At 46.0% G+C, this 18,634-nt stretch overlaps 2 protein-coding genes across 3 annotated transcripts in view; both read left to right on the forward strand.

The window, feature by feature from the left end:
- Window positions 1-18,634, forward strand: part of PUS1 (pseudouridine synthase 1) — a 364,184-nt gene that overhangs the window by 231,407 nt on the left and 114,143 nt on the right. The window lies entirely within an intron of this gene.
- Window positions 1,373-18,634, forward strand: part of ULK1 (unc-51 like autophagy activating kinase 1) — a 110,938-nt gene continuing 93,676 nt past the window's right edge. For both annotated transcript variants that reach the window (XM_063144390.1, XM_063144392.1), the window contains exons 1-3: window positions 1,373-2,504; window positions 4,027-4,119; window positions 4,240-4,281. In XM_063144390.1, coding sequence (XP_063000460.1) covers window positions 2,415-2,504; window positions 4,027-4,119; window positions 4,240-4,281 — 225 coding nt within the window. In that variant the 5' untranslated portion in view covers window positions 1,373-2,414. The remainder of the gene's footprint in view (window positions 2,505-4,026; window positions 4,120-4,239; window positions 4,282-18,634) is intronic.

The following is an 18,634-nucleotide window of genomic DNA, read 5'->3' on the forward strand; positions in this document are numbered from 1 at the left end:
GCCCCTGCCACTTGAGGAGGGTCATTCTCCCCCCCCCAGGCCCACCACTGCTCATTTCCCCACTCCAACTTCAATTGGAGTCCACCAGGGGAAGAGCCTTCAGTGTGGTGGCCCTCCTCCTATGGAACTCCCTGCCTCTAGAGGTCTGGCAGGCACCAACTTTGTGTTCCTTTTGGCACCTCCTGAAAACGTCATTGTTCCAGGAATCCTTTCCTTAATGACCAGCTGCGGTTCACTGTACATTTTGCTTCTTTTAAAATCTATTTTAAACTCTATGCTAAGTTTGTTTGTTTTTTAATGGACCCCAGAACTGTTGTTGTTTAAATGGATACCGTTGTTTTTATATTTTTGATGGTTTTAAATTTTGTATACTTTTTAATGTTTCAATGTTTTTAAGTTTTGTAAACCGCCCAGACAGGGCTGTATATAAATATTGCAAATAAATAAATAATAAATTAATTCCCCCATCCCTAAAGCCCACCACTATTCCTCCCCACTCCAACTTTTGTCCTACCTACTGTTTTCCAACCTTTCTTTCTTTCTTTTGTCTTGGGACCACATCTAAGGTCCTCCTCCGAGTGCCTACTCCGAGGGAAGCTCGGAGGATGGCAACAAGGGAGAGGGCCTTCTCAGTGGTGGCCCCCAGACTGTGGAATGATCTTCCCGATGAGGCTCGCCTGGAGCCAACATTGTTATCTTTTCGGCGCCAGGTCAAGACTTTTCTCTTCTCCCAGGCCTTTTAACAGCATTTAACAACATTAAGTTTGTTTTTAATGGACCCCAGAATTGTTGTTTTTAAATGGATACTGTTGTTTTTATACTGTTTTTGATGGTTTTTAAATTTTGTATACTTTTAATGTTTACTATTTTTAATTGTTGTAAACCGCCCAGAGAGCTTCGGCGGTGAGGCAGTATATAAATGTAATAAAATAAATAAACAAATAATAAAGAGTCTCTGAGCATGTGTAGTTTTGCCTTTGTCCGCAGGGGGAAAACGGAGCCTGCTTCTCTGCCTTTGCCACTCTCAAGAAGGAGGGGGAGGTGGGGCGTTCATTTCCCCCATCTTCTTTCCAACCCATCTCAGGTGATGCCTTGACGGCCTAACTGGTTGGCGACCTGTCCGGCTCCAAACAACTGAGCGGGCACTCTGCGTGTGTGTATGCGCCCTGCTTGCCTGTGCGCGCGCGCGCGCCTCTTACTCACCGCCTGTGGCTGCGCCTTTAAAAGCAACCCAACTCCATCCCTCCCCTTTGCTTGCAGCTGGCTGGCTGGCTGTGCCCGGCGCGTCTCTCCTTCCTTCCCTCCCTCCCTGCCTCCGTTGAGGACGGCGCCTGCGCTCCCAGCCCCAGAAATAAATAAAATAAAAGGCGAGAAAGCCAAGCGAGCGAGCTCTCCGAGGCTTCGCAGATCTTTTGTCCGGAGCGACAGCAACAAGGGCCGTTCATCGCGGCGGATCGCTTCCCAGCCGAGCCTCAAGGAGCTGTCGGGTGGACCCATTTTTCGGCCAGGGACAATCGAGGGATCCCTACGCCCCCCAAACCAAGAAGACTCCTGGAAAAAATAAAATAAAGGGGGGGGTCTCTCCACCGCGCGCATCTGGACAGCTGTGTTGTACCCAACACCCAACTGGTGGGATGGGTTGCGCATAACACAACAGCCTTTAAGGTGGACTTGCTCTTAAGGTGGTCTTTTTTAAAAATATTTTTTTTAAAAAAAAAAAAATCGCGTTGTTTTTTTAAGGTGGACTTTTTTTTTTAAGGTGGATTTTGCCCCTCAAGGTCATGTTGGATGTTCTTCTACGCGCGTCTTGCATCAGCCTTTTCTTTAAAAGGTTGTGGGAACTTTAAACTTTGGAGACTGGGGCCATCTGCTAAACGAGACGCTCCGCCCTCGCCGGGACGAGATCGGGGCATTATTAGGGTTTTGGAACCGGTTTTAAGTTGAGCTCTGTCTACTCCTTCTTTTTTTTTAATTCCCCACTTTTTTATTGCTCCAAAACCATCGTAGTCATGGGGAAAATTCGGTAGCCGGAGCTCGATCGCCCTTAGTTCCCCCCCTTTCCAACCCCCCCTGTAACAATGACTAAATCCCGGCCTTTTTTCAGTAAAAGTCAGCCGATGGCAGAAGAGGAGGTGGGGGTTCAAATCCAGCAACTGAGCTGCCGAGAGTTGGACAGGAGAGAAGCTTTACTTTTCCAAGTTTCTAGTTCCTCTTGATCTTGAAGGAGAGGGAGGGGAGTACCTTTTAAAACGTTGTTTTAAAACAAACAAAGCGAGAGAGAGAGGAGGGGGGATTTTTGGAGGCCTTCGGTTTCTTACTCCTCCATCTCTCCCCTTTCATCTATATACATATTTTTTGTTGTTACTATCAAGCTCCTCCTAGCATTCAAACTGGAGAGCCCCAGGACGAAAATCATGGAAACCGTCGGAAAATTTGAGTTCAGCAGGAAGGACTTGATCGGGCATGGGGCTTTTGCGGTCGTCTTCAAAGGGAGGCACAAAGAGGTAAGTTTACACCCACAACTTGGGGTGTGTTTTTTTTAAGGGTTTCTCCTTTATGCTGCCCTACTTAATGGCTGGAGTTGTGTATGGATACATACATGTATTGTGTATGAATAGAATACTGCTTTTAATAAAAGGACGTGTACCTACATCGCCTTCTCCCCCTGGATATTAGTAGACCAGCTTCCAAATATTTTCCCTGCTGTTGTCCACAGGTATAATGAAAATAAACGTACAGTAGTTTGTTTCTGAAAAATCCTATGGATCTCAGTGGGGGTTTCTCTTCTAGGTAAACACCATTGTAATTGATAATTCTTTGCTGAGTAAATGAGATCCGGGTGAGGCCAAGTCTAAGCACGTCTGCCCAGGAGTAACCATGCTGTGTCTACTCAGAAGTAAGCGCCATTGAATGCAGTGGGGCTTACTCCCCGGATTGCACCCCATGTCCTAGTGGCTTCAAGGTGATGCAAGTTTTAGGGCTTGAGATTCTGGTCTGTTGTGTGTTATTTTCCTCCTTTTTAAAATAATAATAATTATTATATATATATATAGCTGTGCTATAAAGTAACTTTTTGGAGAGTAGGCCTGCTTAGGGCTGATGCAAGGATCTATAGCATGCTGCAAAGAAATTGGGATGTTGGATAGGCCAAGAAAAACAGGCCTTATCATGGTGCCCTGGCAACGTTTCCTATCTCAAACAGCCACAAGCTAACAAAAACATTGCAGTGTTGGAGGAACTGAATATTCAGCTCTGTTGTACTGCAGCCCTTGCATTTAAGCAGTACCCTAGTCGCCCTTGGCGACAAGGATTCCCATGCAGGCGAGTGCACCTAGTTGGTTGCCAGATTGCCAGAGGAGGGAAAAAAACACTCCTCTGGCCCCAAGCATAGAAATACAGTGGAGGGCTGGACCTCTCTAACGTTCCTCTGCAACCAGAAGCAAGCTATTCTATTTTATTATTAATGTTATTTTGCTGGCTAATAAGTTTTCTGGACTTCTTTACAAGGCTGTTGTACTGGATGCTCCTATTAAACTAGCATGCCTGGTTTCTTATCCCTAAAGATTAGCTCGCGTCTCCCAAGTGTCCTTGCAGTGTTCAATATGTCTCCTTCGTCGCTTATGATTTAAATAAAACAAACGCAACAATCCATTTGTGGAGTTTAAAGGAGGGGGCAGGAGGAATTATCCTTAAAGCTGCAGTTAAGCTCCTACACAATCTGTATGTATTTGTATTACTTCAGTAAGAGGATAACTGGCAGCGTCGATTTATATGAAACAGGCTTTTTTCTTTCTGTGGTGGCAAATGTTAAATCAATAAAAGGCAAGTCTGAACATGTCTTTAGCATGGACTGGGATACTAAATCAGCTTTTTCCAACTAGTGCTCTTATGGTTCCAACATTTGGATTTCTTGGAGAGGTCTGCATTTATTATATTTATTCATTTATTACGTTTATATACCACCCCATTGCCAAAGCACTTGGATATGTTAGATAAAACGCATCTACATTTTTTTTTAACTTCCAGAAACCTGAAGTGGAGGTCGCAATAAAATGCATCAACAAGAAAAACTTGGCAAAATCCCAGACTCTCTTGGGAAAAGAAATCAAGATCCTCAAGGTAAGAACAACAACAAGTACCTTGAAATGAAACCAACACTTTATTTGTCTGTTGTGAATTTCAACTGATGGGGATTGCTTGATTTTATAAATACATCTCTCTCTCTCCCTCTCCTTCTAGGAACTGAAACATGAAAACATAGTTGCCTTGTACGACTTCCAGGTATTACTTTACACTTATGTCGAAAGATTTACTGGGGCGGGTGAAGGGGAGGGATCAAGATATGGGTGCTTACAGCCAAGGGGACCATTACGATGATCTACAGCTTTTGCACATGACGGGGAAAAGTCTGTACGCTTTGTGGGAAAACTACCCTGACTTATTGGAGTAGAAGGCTTTTCAGTGTAGGCCCACCTTTACCAATCTGGTGCCCTCTGGGTGTTGGACTAAAGTTCCCATGATCCTGAGCCAACAGGGCCAGTGACTGCAGATCATGGGATTTGGAGTCCAGCACATCTGCATGTCACCAGGTTGGGAGAGGCTGCTCTAGACTAGGGACAGGTAGAAGGCTGCTCTGCAGTTGTTTTGGACTTCAATTCCCAGCATTCATGACCATTGACCATGCTGTTCTGAAGTTCAAAGCTTCTAGAAGAGCATGGATGCTTGAAATGAAATGAAGGGGATGAGCAGAGGAAGATCTCTTTGTGTTGAAATTGAGTGAAGTTTTTTTAAATAGGTGTGTGTGTGTGTTTTCCTCCATGATGTTACCTTGTTATGTTCATGTCCTGCTTCCCATGGGCACCTGGTTACCCACTATGGGAACAGAATACTGGACAAGATAGGCCTTTCATCCGATCCACTACAGGCCTCCTTATGACGTTTGTGCAGCTGTTTACGTTTTTATTCTCTCATTTTGGGCACTTACTGATATTATGTGTGCATGTGTGTTTTCCTTAGAATTTATATACAAATGTGGATTAGCAGAACCTGAGAATGTTTCGATCCATTTGACCTTGTTTCTATACCTGTGGGTTGCTGTCTTATTTGAGTGCATTTAAGTGGATTGATTTTGGTATGCCTATTCTCCTGGGTTCTTCTCCCCCACCCCCCTCTCTCTCTCTCTCTGTGTGTGTGTGTGTGTGTGTGTTGAATTGATACTTTCCCCTTTGCGCTTTCCCCTTCACTGAAATAAATGATTTTTATTCTGCAAAAAATGTACAGACGCTGTACATTTCCTCGTTAAATCAATCCATCAGTCTCTGCTCTCCGTGAGAGGTAGTTTTCTACCCCCACTCCACCCCCCATGCAATTGACGTGACAGTGTCACCGCTAGATTGGGGCAGATCAAGGTGAATCCTTCTCCTCTGTGCCCAGAATCAAATCCTATTTTGAATTAGATCACTGTGCCAGTTTCTACGTTGGAGTCCTCTTTGTTTGGGATTAACAGCCTTTAATTGCTCTGGTCTCTGCAGTTGGAGTGACAGCCAGGATGCCTAGCTCTTTCTCTCTCTCTCTCTCTTGCTTATCTGTGGTTTGTTGCTCTGTCTCGTGTCATGCGGCCTCCTTGTTTGTTGACATTCCTCCTGCGCGCTGGGATTGGTTGAGCCCGGCCTTTGCATCATCGGCTCAACACAATCCCTCGTGTACCTTTGGTGCAGGCTGCGCCATGCCTTCTGGGAGTTGTAGTCTCCAATTCTCGGCTTCCCTTCGCTTCGGCTCGGGGCTCGAGGACTCTCTTTCCCAGCATGCCCTGCAAAACAGGGGCTGGATGTTGCATTGGGGGAGGTTATCCTGGGTCAAAAAATCAGGAAGTAAACAGCTTTTGCGCATTTTAAAGCCCTCCTCCCCCCCCTTTTTTTTTTTTAAAAAAGGCAAAAGGACATATTTTTCAGTCTCTTCCCTCTACCCCCTGTAGAAATGTGGTATGTATAAGGAAGCCTATTCTCTCCCCCACCCCCCAAATCAAGAATAAGTCTTCTGATGAATGTTCTTGAATGTAATGCAGTTCATGAAAATCTTAGTCGATGGGTCTTTGCCCCTGTTTATTTTTTGTTGATGCAGCAAGAAAAAGCACAGTTGTCTGGTTGTTGTTGTTTTTCCATTTGGCAGTTGAAAAGCAAAGCTCTGCTTAATGTTGCTGACTTCCTAAAATATTTTGCACACGTAGATGCCTGGCATTGTGATGCCAAAACGTTTCCTTTCCCTCTGAAATGCTTTCCCCTCCCTACTTTTGAAAGAGCGGCCGTAGGACCGTTCTCGCTGCATCTTGACCCCTACTCAATGCCCCCCTCAATTCGGCCCTTGTTGCTTCAGACTTTAGGGTGTGCCTGGTCACCCCCAGCACACCCCTTGTGCACGCCTATGCTTGGGGGTTGATGAATGCCATAACTGTGATGGTTTAAGTTTTTCATATGTGGAAAGAACGGCAAACTCTGGTGCTGGTCAAAACAACCTTTCCTTTAATAAACTCTTCTTTAATTCGCTCGATGTATTTTGGATAAAATCCTTCAAGAGCTACAAATGCAACATGGATACTAATTAGAAGCAACATCCTTGCCCGTGTTGCAAAGACCTGAACGCCAAGCAGATAAAACTGCAGCAATTGTACACATTTTTATTGCATTATGAATGTAAACTATCTGAAAGCAGATGGTTTGTTTTACTATCCTGGGGCAGGGAGTGGAGGGGTCGTATATCTTGTGCGTCTCCGTGTCAGCTCTTGAACTTGGCCAGAGGACCGAGAAGCGACGTCCGCAGTGCCAAACCGCATAGCATCTGGTGTGACTTTCAACACCGCGAGGGTCTCAGGTTTTCATTTTTGGAGGAAGGGGGGGCAGTGTGGCTCGGTGGCCGAGTGCCCTTTGCACGACCCCCAATATGCCCTTCGCATGGCTGTTGGCTCAATTCTCTGGGATGCCTGCTTTGAGAGCCTTCAGGGAGTTGGTCTAGGACTTTCCTCTGCCTCTGTCTGAGGGTAGGGTTGGGGGAACCAGGGGACTAAATCAGCTGCAGCCATAGAGGACATTAGTTCAGTGTGGCTGTAGCTCAATGTGATAGAGTGCCTACTAGGGATGTGCTCCGCTTCTCGGACAGGAGAAGCAGGAGCGGATCGGGGGGCTTTGCCTCCACTTAAGGCGGAGGCGAAGAGGATCGGGGGGTCCGTGCACACCCCTAGTGCCTACTCTGCATGCAGACGGTCCCAGGTTTGATCCCTGGTGTCTCCAGGTAGGGCTAAGAAAGAATCCTGCTTGAAATCTTGGACAGCCGTTGCTGCCAGCCTGTGTTTACAATACTGGGTTGGATGAGCCAGTAAAGCAGTTTCCTTATTAAGGGAGGAGCCGTAGCTCACAGGTAGAGCGTTTGCTTTGCATGCAAAAGGTCCCAGGTTCAACCCCCGGCGTCTCCAGGTAGGGGAAGGAAAGAATCCCACTTGAATCCCTGGAGAGCTGCTGCAGGTCAGTGTTGACAATACTGGGCTAGATGGACAGGAGTCCAGCCATGTCTGGAGGATCGCAGGATCGTCGTTGTGCTCGTAACCGGTTTGTGGATTTCTTGGCACCAGCTAGTTAGCCGCTGTGTGGACGCCACACTGGGCTAGATGGACCCTTGGTCTGATCCAGCTTGACTCTCCTCATGTTTAGTCAGTGTCAACAATACTGAGCTTGATGGACCAAGGGTTAGAAGCTGTCTAAAGCAGCTTCCTCTCTTCCTAAAGGAAATCCTCGCCCGATTGGTGATGGCTCTCCAAAAGGTGCTACTAGAACCTATTTGAGGACGAGTTGAGGACTTGTTGCCGGAAGCTTATGCCTGGGAGAAATGTTGTTTCTTAAGGTATCACGAGATGGTTTCTGCTGCTGCAGGCTAACACAGATACTCCTCTGAAAGCTATAAATAGATCCCTTTTGGCGGTTTGCCGCTGTTGCTAATTTTGTGTTGCTCTGCCGTCTTCCTCCCCCCTCCCTCCCCGGAGGGGGGGGGCTTTATTGTTCTTGTTCTCTCTGGTCACCGCTGCTTTCTGTAGCTCTTCCTGCCGCGTACCCCAGGAAATGATTGGCAAAACCACAGCGAGGGAGGGGGACAGGTGACCGCACGCGCGGCGGGGGCCGCTTGGCTTGCATTTATTTCTCGAGACGGAGAGGCGGCGCCTCTCTGCGCGTTTGAAACTAAAGAGCAGACCAGAAAGGCCTGCCATAATGCTCGTTCGATGCCGTAACAGTGAACACTTAAGAACGAGCGACGTCTTGCACGGAGTCCTCTCGAAATGCTGCTTGGGCAACGAGATGGCGCTTCCTCCTTCGGCCTGTGAAACAAAACGGGGTTGGGTTCGCTCTTTTTTGGGGGTAGCGAAACCTCTCTGTCTTATGCAGCAAGGGTGCGCAACCTGTGGGCCGCCTGTTGCTCTCTGACACGCCCTGCGCGGCCCGCCAGCCTGCAAATGCCCCACCCACTTTCCAGCCCTGCCACTAGCTTCCCCCCCCTCCCCCAGCAGCCCTGGAGCATGCTGGACTTTTGGTTTCCTCCAGCAGGAAAACAGTGATCCTGATCTGTGTCCTTTCTCTTCAGTGACTGCTCCCTGTATTTGTGGCCCCCTGGGGCACAAGCATCGTGCACCCCTGGTCTTATCGCAGCCTTTCCCCAGCCTGGCACCCTGCAAGTGTGTTGCACTACAACTCCCATCATTCCTCAGCCAGAGCGATGGGTGCTGTAGTCCAGCAAACCTGGAGGGGGCCACCTTGGAAAGGCTGCGCTCAGAATGCAGCATGTGTTGGCCTGGTGCCGTGTATAAAATGCTCGCCGGATTCTCTTCTGCAAACGCATCTGCCTGATTTGCAGCATTTAGGTCAGGGGGTTCTGACCCTCTTTCGGACGGAGGGCTGAATTGCGTTTGGGAGAAGGTCTAAGGGGGGGACAGGCAGGGAGGATGTTCCAGTGTGGGAGGAGCCAGATGCAGGAGGGGGTGGAGCCAAATGGCCAGCGTATCGTAGCTTAGAGCTCTTAGTGGCAGTAACTCAGCCTTTTGAGAGGCATTTTGACTGTTCAGAATGGTGGGAGAAAAGCTGTACAAAAGTGTGGCAACCACCAAGTGGTTCATAAGAACATCAGAAGAGCCCTGCTGGATCAGACTGAAGGTCCATCTAGTCCAGCACTCTGTTCACACAGTGGCCAACCAGCTGTCAACCATGACCCATGAAGCAGAACACTGTGCAACAGCAACCTTCCACCCATGTTCCCCAGCAACTGGTGCACACAGGCTTACTGCCTCTGATACCAGAGGTAGCATATAACTATCAGGGCTAGTAGCCCATGATAGCCTTCTCCTCCAGGAATTTATGCAACCTTCTCTCAAAGCCATTGAAATTGGTGGCCATCACTACGTCTTGTGGAAGTGGATTCCATGGTTTAACTATGAGCTGGGTGAAGAAGTCCTTCCTTTTATCTGTCCTGGTCAGGGAGAAAGGGGCTGAGGCCATCTAACGGACCCCAGGTAGGCCATATTTTGCCCTCGGCATTGAAGTTCTGCACCTCTGCATGAGATAGACGGTCATGTATCAGGGCATGCATTGGCTTGTGCCAAAATAACTTAATCTCCATAGGGCATGTGTTTTCCCATCCCAACGCTCTTTCCCCAACTTTACCTCAAATAAATTCAGATTTGCAGTGCAAAACCTATTCAGAGCAAGCTACACAACTAAGTTCTAAAAATACCCAGTCTGGGCGTCATCATTCATTAGGGACAATCTTGCTAGGGTTTTTGCATCAGGCTGGCCCCATTAGCATTATTCAATAATACATAAGTAGATAGGAACTGGGACATCTCTTTTCAGAGCTTTTGAGAGACCATTCTATTTCATTGTGAAGGCTGTTAGCAGACTCTGGTGTCTCATCCTTTGGACGCAACACTGGCGTCAAAATTCAAAAGCCATCAGAGGCTAATATCTCTATTAGGATCAACCGAAATGTCACAGATCTTGTGAGCAGGTTGAAAGCTTGCTTGTGACTCTTGCAACGTTTTGATTGGTCCCAATGAAGGTATTATCCTACTGTTAATTTTGGATTTATATATTTTCCTCCTAATGGATCTGGCTCGGGAATGCTGTGAGTTGTAGGACTTTTTTTTTTCTCTGTCAAAACACACATAGGATTTCACTGTTAGTGTTTTTAAAATAAAATACAATCACTGTTTAAGTACTTGGAAAGTTAACAAAGAGTATCATAGAATAGTCGAGTACCGTTTCTGTGAGGGAAGTAAAGAGGTTAGTTTAGATGAGAGCTAAACCTTAACACAGCAGTTCAAGGACTGGGAGAGACAAATTCTGTCAATAAGAAAGAAGACATGGGTGCTGGACTACAAAGAGGCCAAGGGTTGAAAAGGGCCTAGCAAATAAAGTAGTTTAGTCCTCAAATCATGGGATTTGTAATGTCATGGCAGCCCGGGCATTTGACAAACCACTCCTGGAACAGTGCCTTTCAAATCTTGCTATAAGATTGCAGTCTGATTTCATGGTTGGTTCAATCCCTGAGAGCGGAAAAAAAAAAGATGTTTTAACATCTGTGGCGGGCAGCGGGTTAGCTCACACCATCCTGCTTTCAACACTGTCTCGGTTTTGTAAGCTTTACGAAGGTGGCTCAATTTTCCATTTAATTCAAGCCCAGCTTCCTTCTGTCAGCCAGAAATCAGGTTTCATTAATTCCTATTTAAAAACTGAACGAAACGACTTTAAAAAGGAGAAGGACCCAGATGAACATAGGCTGCATTTTCACATAATGTGAAGCAGTCATTTATATTCATCGTGGTTTGTTGCTGTAGCCGTGAATTGTTTTGCAATCGAGTAAAGAAACCATGGCCTGTTTTCCAGCCTTCAAAGCAGTGTCTTTTTCAGTCTGCTCTTGCTGGGCACATCAGCCTGCTGGTTTTCTACTTGCAGGGAGGTGTGGATTTGTATTCTTATGGAGGAAAGCATTATACATGCAAAAGCACACACACACACACACACACACACACACACACAGAGTCTGGTGTAGCAGCAACAGTGTCAGACTGGGAGTGGAGAAGGCTCGCGTTCAAATTCTGTTTTACCCAACAGGGTTGTTTTGAGGATAGGCTAGTCTTTTGAGGAAAAGAGGTATATGAACGTCATAAATGTAAGGAATGATTTATTTTGCAGTCTGAAATTGGAACGCTTCATTCTACCACCTCATTTTACTTTTATTTATTTCCCCTTTGAGTCGTCGAACAGGTTGGAAACGAATTGCCACACAAGTTCCTTGAGACTGTGAAACATTCAAATGCCAGCTAAAGCTTCCAGTGAGCACGTCCTTTTACATCTAAATTACCCTGCGAGGTGATGATTTTGGAGGGAGTGGCCATTTTGTTGTGTTTAAACATGGTGACCGCTTTCTTACTCAGGGTTGCTGTTTGGCACAGGCACGCTACCGGGCCTCATATTTCTGTTCCTGTACAAGTGACACCTGATGAAATTCCCTTTTCAATACAACTGTTAAAGATACAGGAGCCCAGTCCTCCTTTTCATAGGGTCACCCTAGACAAAGTGGACGTAACTCATGAAAAGTGAAACGTCGGAGGAAGGATGAAAGAGGACAAGATCTATTCATGACAACGTCGAGACACTGGTTTTGTGGCATGGCTGAACTACTATGCCGGAGTTGGAATGAACTATCACCAGAACTGAACTACTCACCGGAGTTGGAATGGTGACATTGGGCTGTGTACTGTGCTCTCAAACTGCCTTCTACAACCGATGGCAGCTTCAGGGGCGGGAGGGAGGGCGGCTCAGGGGATATTTCCCAAGGGTAATTGGAAACCCGACATGTGGTTTGTGTTTTTGAACGCGGTGGTGGATCTCCGGTTACTCTGCCGGTGTTTGTTCACACGGCTGTTTGTTCTCGGGGGCCCTGTTAGCGTTTCCATTATGAGAGTATCCACTTCAGAAGCTGTTTTAGGACTAGGAGGAGAAACTTTTCCAAACCCATCTGTCCAGAGCTGGCTTTGGTGTTGAGCGATGGGATGGCGTTTCTGCTAGGGTATAAAGTTTCGGGCCTGGAGTTTGGGAAAAACAAAGAGAAAACTGAAGAACGGGCAGGTTCAACCTGGTTGACAGTGCAGGTTTTCACGTATCTGTGATCATTCAACTCCTCCTCTGCTCCAATGGCGAAACAACCTGATGCATTTTGGATGGGCTAGACTACAATGCCTATTATCCCCAGCAGCTTGAAATGTTGAAATGGGCGTGCAGCTGTGGCATAGTAGTTCAGTCATGCCACAAAACCAGTGTCTCGACGTTGTCATGAATAGATCTTGTCCTCTTTCATCCTTCCTCTGACGTTTCTCTTTTCATGAGTTACGTCCACTTTGTCTAGAGTGACCATATGAAAAGGAGGACCGGGCTCCTGTACCTTTAACAGTTGTATTGAAAAGGGAATTTCATCAGGTGTCATTTGTACATAATGGAGAACCTGGTGAAATTTCCTCTTCATCACAACAGTTAAAGCTGCAGGTGCCCTGCCTTCATTTAAATCTGGTCACTCTAGTATAGCTCCTGCAGCTTTAACTGTTTTGACGAAGAGGGAATTTCACCAGGTTCTCCATCTATACAAATGACACCTGCTGAAATTCCCTTTTCTATGCAACTGTTAAAGATACAGGAGCCCTGTCCTCCTTTTCATAGGGTCACCCTAGCAAAAGGCAGGATACAAATAAATATAATAGGGTGACCCTATGAAAAGGAGGACAGGGCTCCTGTATCTTTAACAGTTGTATTGAAAAGGGAATTTCAGCAGGTGTCATTTGTATATATGGAGAACCTGGTGAAATTCCCTCTTCATCACACCAGTTAAAGCTGCAGGCGCCCTGCCCTCTTTTAAATCTGGCCACTCTAGTATAGCTCCTGCAGCTTTAACTGTTGTGACGAAGAGGGAATTTCACCAGGTTCTCTATATATACAAATGACACCTGCTGAAATTCCCTTTTCTATGCAACTGTTAAAGATACAGGAGCCCTGTCTTCCTTTCCATATGGTCACCCTAGCTAAAGATACAGGAGCCCTGTCTTCCTTTCCATAGGGTCACCCTAGCTAAAGATACAGGAGCCCTGACCTCCTTTTCGTAGGGTCACCCTAACTTTGTCAGAAATGGGAGATCGCTGTTGTAGCCAAATTGGTGAATGATGGTTTGCAGGAGGCCTCCAAACCAGGATAAAACGTTAGTTTTTATTTCTTCCCTCCCGCCGATCATGGTTTGGAGCGTTTGCACCGACCTTGGTTTGCTGGCGTAGATGTAATGGCTTCCGTAAAAGCAAATGTAACTCGCTGAAGCGCAGCTTTCGTGGGAAGCCAACCCATGGTTTTGGTGTTGCATAAAGAGCGCAGGCCATTGGATTCCTTTCAGTGTGGTGTCCCTTTGTGAATTATTTGAGTAGATGTAAACCTAATCTATGGAATGCAGAAGGTTTTGCAAGTCTAATCTAAGTCTTGCTCAATAGCCAAGGTCATTCGAACGGCCGTTCTAAAAATACTTTTCTCCCACTCCTTCCCTCCCAAGATTACTTTTAAGCTTCAGGCATCATAGTTGTGCAAAGAGACTTTTTTTCCCCATTTGCATTTTTACAGAAGCTTAAATATTACTCTGTGTGATGGTGTGGTTGTTGGGTTTTTTTGGCTTTTATTAGAAGCATTTATGATTTTAAAAATAGCCGCCGCAGTTTACACTTCCCTGTGGTTCCCAAACAAACGCTGTGTTTGCAAAGGCAGTAAATGAAAGGGGAGCGAAAGCGAACGTCACCCATTGGCGCATCCGGAATGTTTTCTTTCTTCGTTTTTATTTTTATTTTTTGTTTCCCTAGACGGGAGCAAGCAGGCGAGTTAGCATCAGGATAACGGGCGGAATTAGGTCATCGGAGCTGGCAATCTACTGATCAACCAGACGTTGAATATCGCTTGTAGATAGTGAGGGATTGCTGCTTTGGAAGCCTTCAGGGATCCAATTAACCATGCCGTCTTACGGTTTCCGAGAAAGGAAGACCTTCAGAAATCCATCCTGGTCTCTCTCTGGTAGCGGCGGGATGGCAACATGACGGGGGAATGTGCCTGCAGGGTGTTGTGTTACAGTGTTGAGGAGCAGAGCTGTAGCTAGATTTGTTGGGGTGGGAGGGAGGAAAGACAGCCTAGGATGCCGCCTTACCCCAAGTTAGATTATTTGTTCTGTTGAGTTCAGTCTTGCGTGCTGTGATTAGCAGTGGCTCTCTGGCAAGGATGTAGAACATCAGGTGTGGGGTTCCAATCTGGATCTCTGGGTCCCCAGAGGGCAACGCCCCTTTTTTCTTGGCCACACCCCCTCCTCCCTGACCTCCAATCATTGGGCGGTTTCCCACCCTGTCCTCAAAGATTGAAATGCCTCTCCTACAGCTTCATTGATGGCAGCAAGAGCTTTAAGCTATAGTATGCTGCTATTTGGGGGGGAGGGTATTTTAGCTCCACCCCTTTTGCCCCCGCCCTCCACTGGAATGTGGCCCCCCGAGAGCTTCTCAGAAATTGAATTTGGCTCTCGGGCCTAAAAAGATCCAACACCCCTGGTTTAAAACATCTGGGATAGTGTCTAATGTCGGTCCCACCTTGAGTGGACCCATTGAAATGGATGAGACTTAAGTTAACTCCCAGTCATTTCAGTGGGTCTACTCTAGGTGGAAAACACTCCACATAGAATATCCATGCTGTGCAGAGGAGAGTTCCTGCACAACTGTTGTGTGTTGTGTGGAGGGCTCCATGGAGTTTCCTGTTGAGTTGACTTTTCCCACTGGCTACAGAGTTCCCTGGCAAGAGCGGCGAAAGAAGCAAGTGCTGCTCTAGGAGAGCTTCCGGGATTGGGTTTTTTTTGCAGCAGTGGCTGATGGAATACCATCGGGAGGACCAGGGGCGTAGGAACTGTCAATCAAACATCACGGTGGATTTTACTCAACTCCATGGTAGCCCACAGTCACACAACGGTGGAGTTAGAACATGTTGTGTGGGGAGGACCCCCTAAAAACTCAACCATCGAGTGGAGTTTTCACACCGCGTTGACTAATGTGTTGTCTGAACTGAGCCAAAGAGTCTGACTTGGTAGAATTAGGGATGTTCGTCATTCAGGCTTGACAGACTGCCAGCTGAGTGCCCGGCTCAGCTCGCATTTCCAGGCCGAGCAGTGTGGCTTTTCCCGAAATCTGTGAACTTTCCTGTTGCTTTTAAATTGTGCAAATTTCTTTCGATGCAAACAAACGGCAGTGGTCATTGGCATAATTTGCATGAATTGCAGCCTCGATGTGTGTAATTTTTGCAATTACGGTTGAAATGTGCATAATTTGCACGTTTTTAATCTGCAATTTGCACAAATTTCTCTTTACGCATCTTTTTAAACACCTGTGAGCTGGCCCGGCTCGATGCAAATTGGGCCAGCTCTAAGAGAACCGGGTCGAAGTCCAAGAGGCCGACCTGATGAAAGCTGTGCTGGATCCACCCCTCCGCGCACTTCCCCGGACAGATTCCTCCCTAGGTAAAATCCAGTTTCTTGTGTAGAAATAAGGCTCCATCCGACATTTTGGAATTCACATGCATTTTTGTGGTTGCCAATTAGGGTTACGGTTCATTATGAGTAATGACGGCAAACTCCGTCCGTAACGTGCACAGCTTCTGAAGCATGCACAGTCGTTTAAAAATGACGACATGAACTCTTGCTCATCAGACTTTGAATTAGACCAAGCTTGTAATAGCCGCTCGCCTATTCACCTAGGGTGAGAATTATCTCTAGGCGACTAGGCAGAAAAGCTTTCGCAGATAGGTATGTTTATGGCTTTTTAGCCCCAGGCCATCACATAACAACATAACACAAAGACATCTATCAGGGTAAAAACAGATGGAAACAAAAAAAGGGCGGAATTATACATAATAAGTATACATGTCTCCTGTATATTGTTATCTTTTCGGTGCCAGGTCAAGACTTTTCTCCCAGGCAGTAAACATGATCTGCTGAGTTTTTAACTGACCCTAGAATAGTTGTTTTAAATGGATATTGTTGCTTTTATGCTTTTATTTCTTTATTTCTTTATTTATTACATTTCTATACCGCCCAATAGCTGGAGCTCTCTGGGCGGTTCACAAAAATTAAAAACATTCAAAGTATAAAACAACAGTATAAAACCATAATATAAAATACAATATAAAAGCTAAACCAGATAAAAACAGCAGCAATGCAAAATTACAAATTTAAAATACCAAGTTAAAATTTATTTCTAGACTGTTAAAATGCTGGGAGAATAAAAAGGTCTTCACCTGGCGTCTAAAAGCATACAATGTAGGGAGCTCATTCCACACCCAGGGTGCCACAGCAGAGAAGGCCCTCCTCTTGGTAGCCACCTGCCTCACTTCCTTTGGCAGGGGCTTGTAGAGAAGGACCCCTGAGGATGACCTTAGGGTCTGGGCAGGTACATACGGTGCTTTTGATGGTTTTAAATTTTTGTATATTTGTTTTTAATGTTCACTGTTTCTTAACCTTGGTAAACCGGCCAGAGAGCTTCAGCTATGGGGCGGTATAGAAATGTAATAACTAACTAAATAAATAATAGGAGGAGTTGGTAGCTTGATCCCTTTTTGTTTTGTTTTTGACGTGCCACAAATGCCTTGATGTAGGCAAGGCAGCTTGGGGGAAAATGCACGTAGGCGAGGATCCTGTGTACTACATGATTAAATGTAATCATAGCTGCGAGAGCTATTTTAATGACCTTACGGCGTTTCCTATCGGAAGAGCTCCGCTCCTTTTCTTTGTACAGTTCCAAACTATTCCCTCTGTGGTTTTAGGTGGCCGTTGCAGGGATGCGCCGAACAGTTTCTGGTCTGTGATTCAGTAGAAGATCTACCCTGTTGTTTGTTTGAACTGATCTATTTACTAGAGAATCCAAATGCGGAATCCAAGAAAAGCATCTTGTGAATCGTATGTGTTTTGGTGCCAGGCTTGGCATTCTTGGGCCCCTTCCAAGGACCCAGCATCCTGGCATGGCTCAGCGGCACACATATCTGCCTTGGGCCCACTGCACTGGCTGGATAGGTTGGTAAACCATCATTTTAAAAAAATCCCACAATGCATCCCTCCAGCATATTGCCTGAAATAAAAATGGTGGCTCCCAGTACAGCCCACCATTTAAAATTTCCTTTCCGCAGTGACACTGGGCATTGTGGAAGGTTTAAAATGGTGGATTGCAGACCCCTGTGGCCGCTGCCACCAGGTAGGCCTCATGGACAGGGCTTCACAGGTGTAGGAGGTAGTCCACCAGTGAGCATTTAGCCCAAGGCCCTCTCAAATCTAGAACTGGCTTGGGCTAGTCCAATCGCTTAAAAAAAAACCTAAGGTCTATTAGCCAACAGCAACAGAGATGTGACTGAGAATATGGTTTTCTTTGCTTTTGCAGTGGAGTGTGTATGCCAACTCCTTTTATTTATTTGGAGGCTGGCTCTTGCCTGTCTGTATCCTGTTCATATTATCGCTTGGCAGGCCTTACAGTTTGAGCAGCTCTTCATTGTTGAAGTATACATTTCTAGTATACATTTCTCATTGTTCTAGTATACATTTCTAGACCACCGGTGGTTCTCAGAGCTTACAACCATAAAATACAAAAGTATAATAAAACATAACATAACAATCTCTAAAAGTGTGAAAACAGAAGAAAACGAAAGCATATAAGAATCTAGGGAGCTGCCTTATACTGAGTCAGACCATTGGTCTTTTAGCCTGGTATTGTTGATGCATGTTCCATTCCCGGATTGTGTTTTATGTTCTACGAAGTCGACACATACGTAATAGGTAGCCATGGCAGTCCAGTGGAAGAAATGACAGTCGGGGGAAAAAGCCTCCCCAAGGTGGAGGGGTGTGTGGCACAAGCCAGATTCCGTCTCTTGGGGAGAGCATAAGAGCAAGAAAAAACCCACAATTCCTGACTTGCGTATATCTTTGAATACCCGTTTACAGATTCATTGCACCCTTCCTTAGAAAACGTCAGTTCCAAGTGCTGAGTTGGTCAGCAAACCACTTCTCCAGGTGATTGATTCCCCCCCCCCTGCAAATATTGGAGGGGATGAGACAATTTTCTTTCGTTCTGTGTATCCAACACTCTTGCAGATTAATTTTCAATGCGAACATGTAACCCACACTTGTCTGACCCATTCTTCGTTTTGCACGCAAGCCCTCTGTGAGGTTTCCTCCACACTGCTCCCCAAATTGATTTCCTCTGTCCCAACACTGCTGTAGTACTTGTCAACGTTCCATAACCGGCCCTTCCACCTCAGCAACTGGAATGTTTGTGAATATTCCGTGACATCAACTGGAGGGAGAAGAGGGTGGAAGGCAGTTAGGTAACATGTCTCAATTCCTCCCTGTCCTTTCCCCTCCACCACCCAAGTTTTTATTATCTTTAACTGTCCATCAAAGAAATTTGTTATTACAATCCTTTATGGATGAGGCACTGTTGCACCAGGCCTTGGCTGTCCAGGTGGGGATAGACTGAATCATAAAACGGACAGTATCTCATTTTGGA

Source organism: Elgaria multicarinata, chromosome 18 (assembly GCF_023053635.1).
Source record: "Elgaria multicarinata webbii isolate HBS135686 ecotype San Diego chromosome 18, rElgMul1.1.pri, whole genome shotgun sequence".
In the NCBI taxonomy this organism is placed as follows: Eukaryota; Metazoa; Chordata; class Lepidosauria; order Squamata; family Anguidae; genus Elgaria; species Elgaria multicarinata.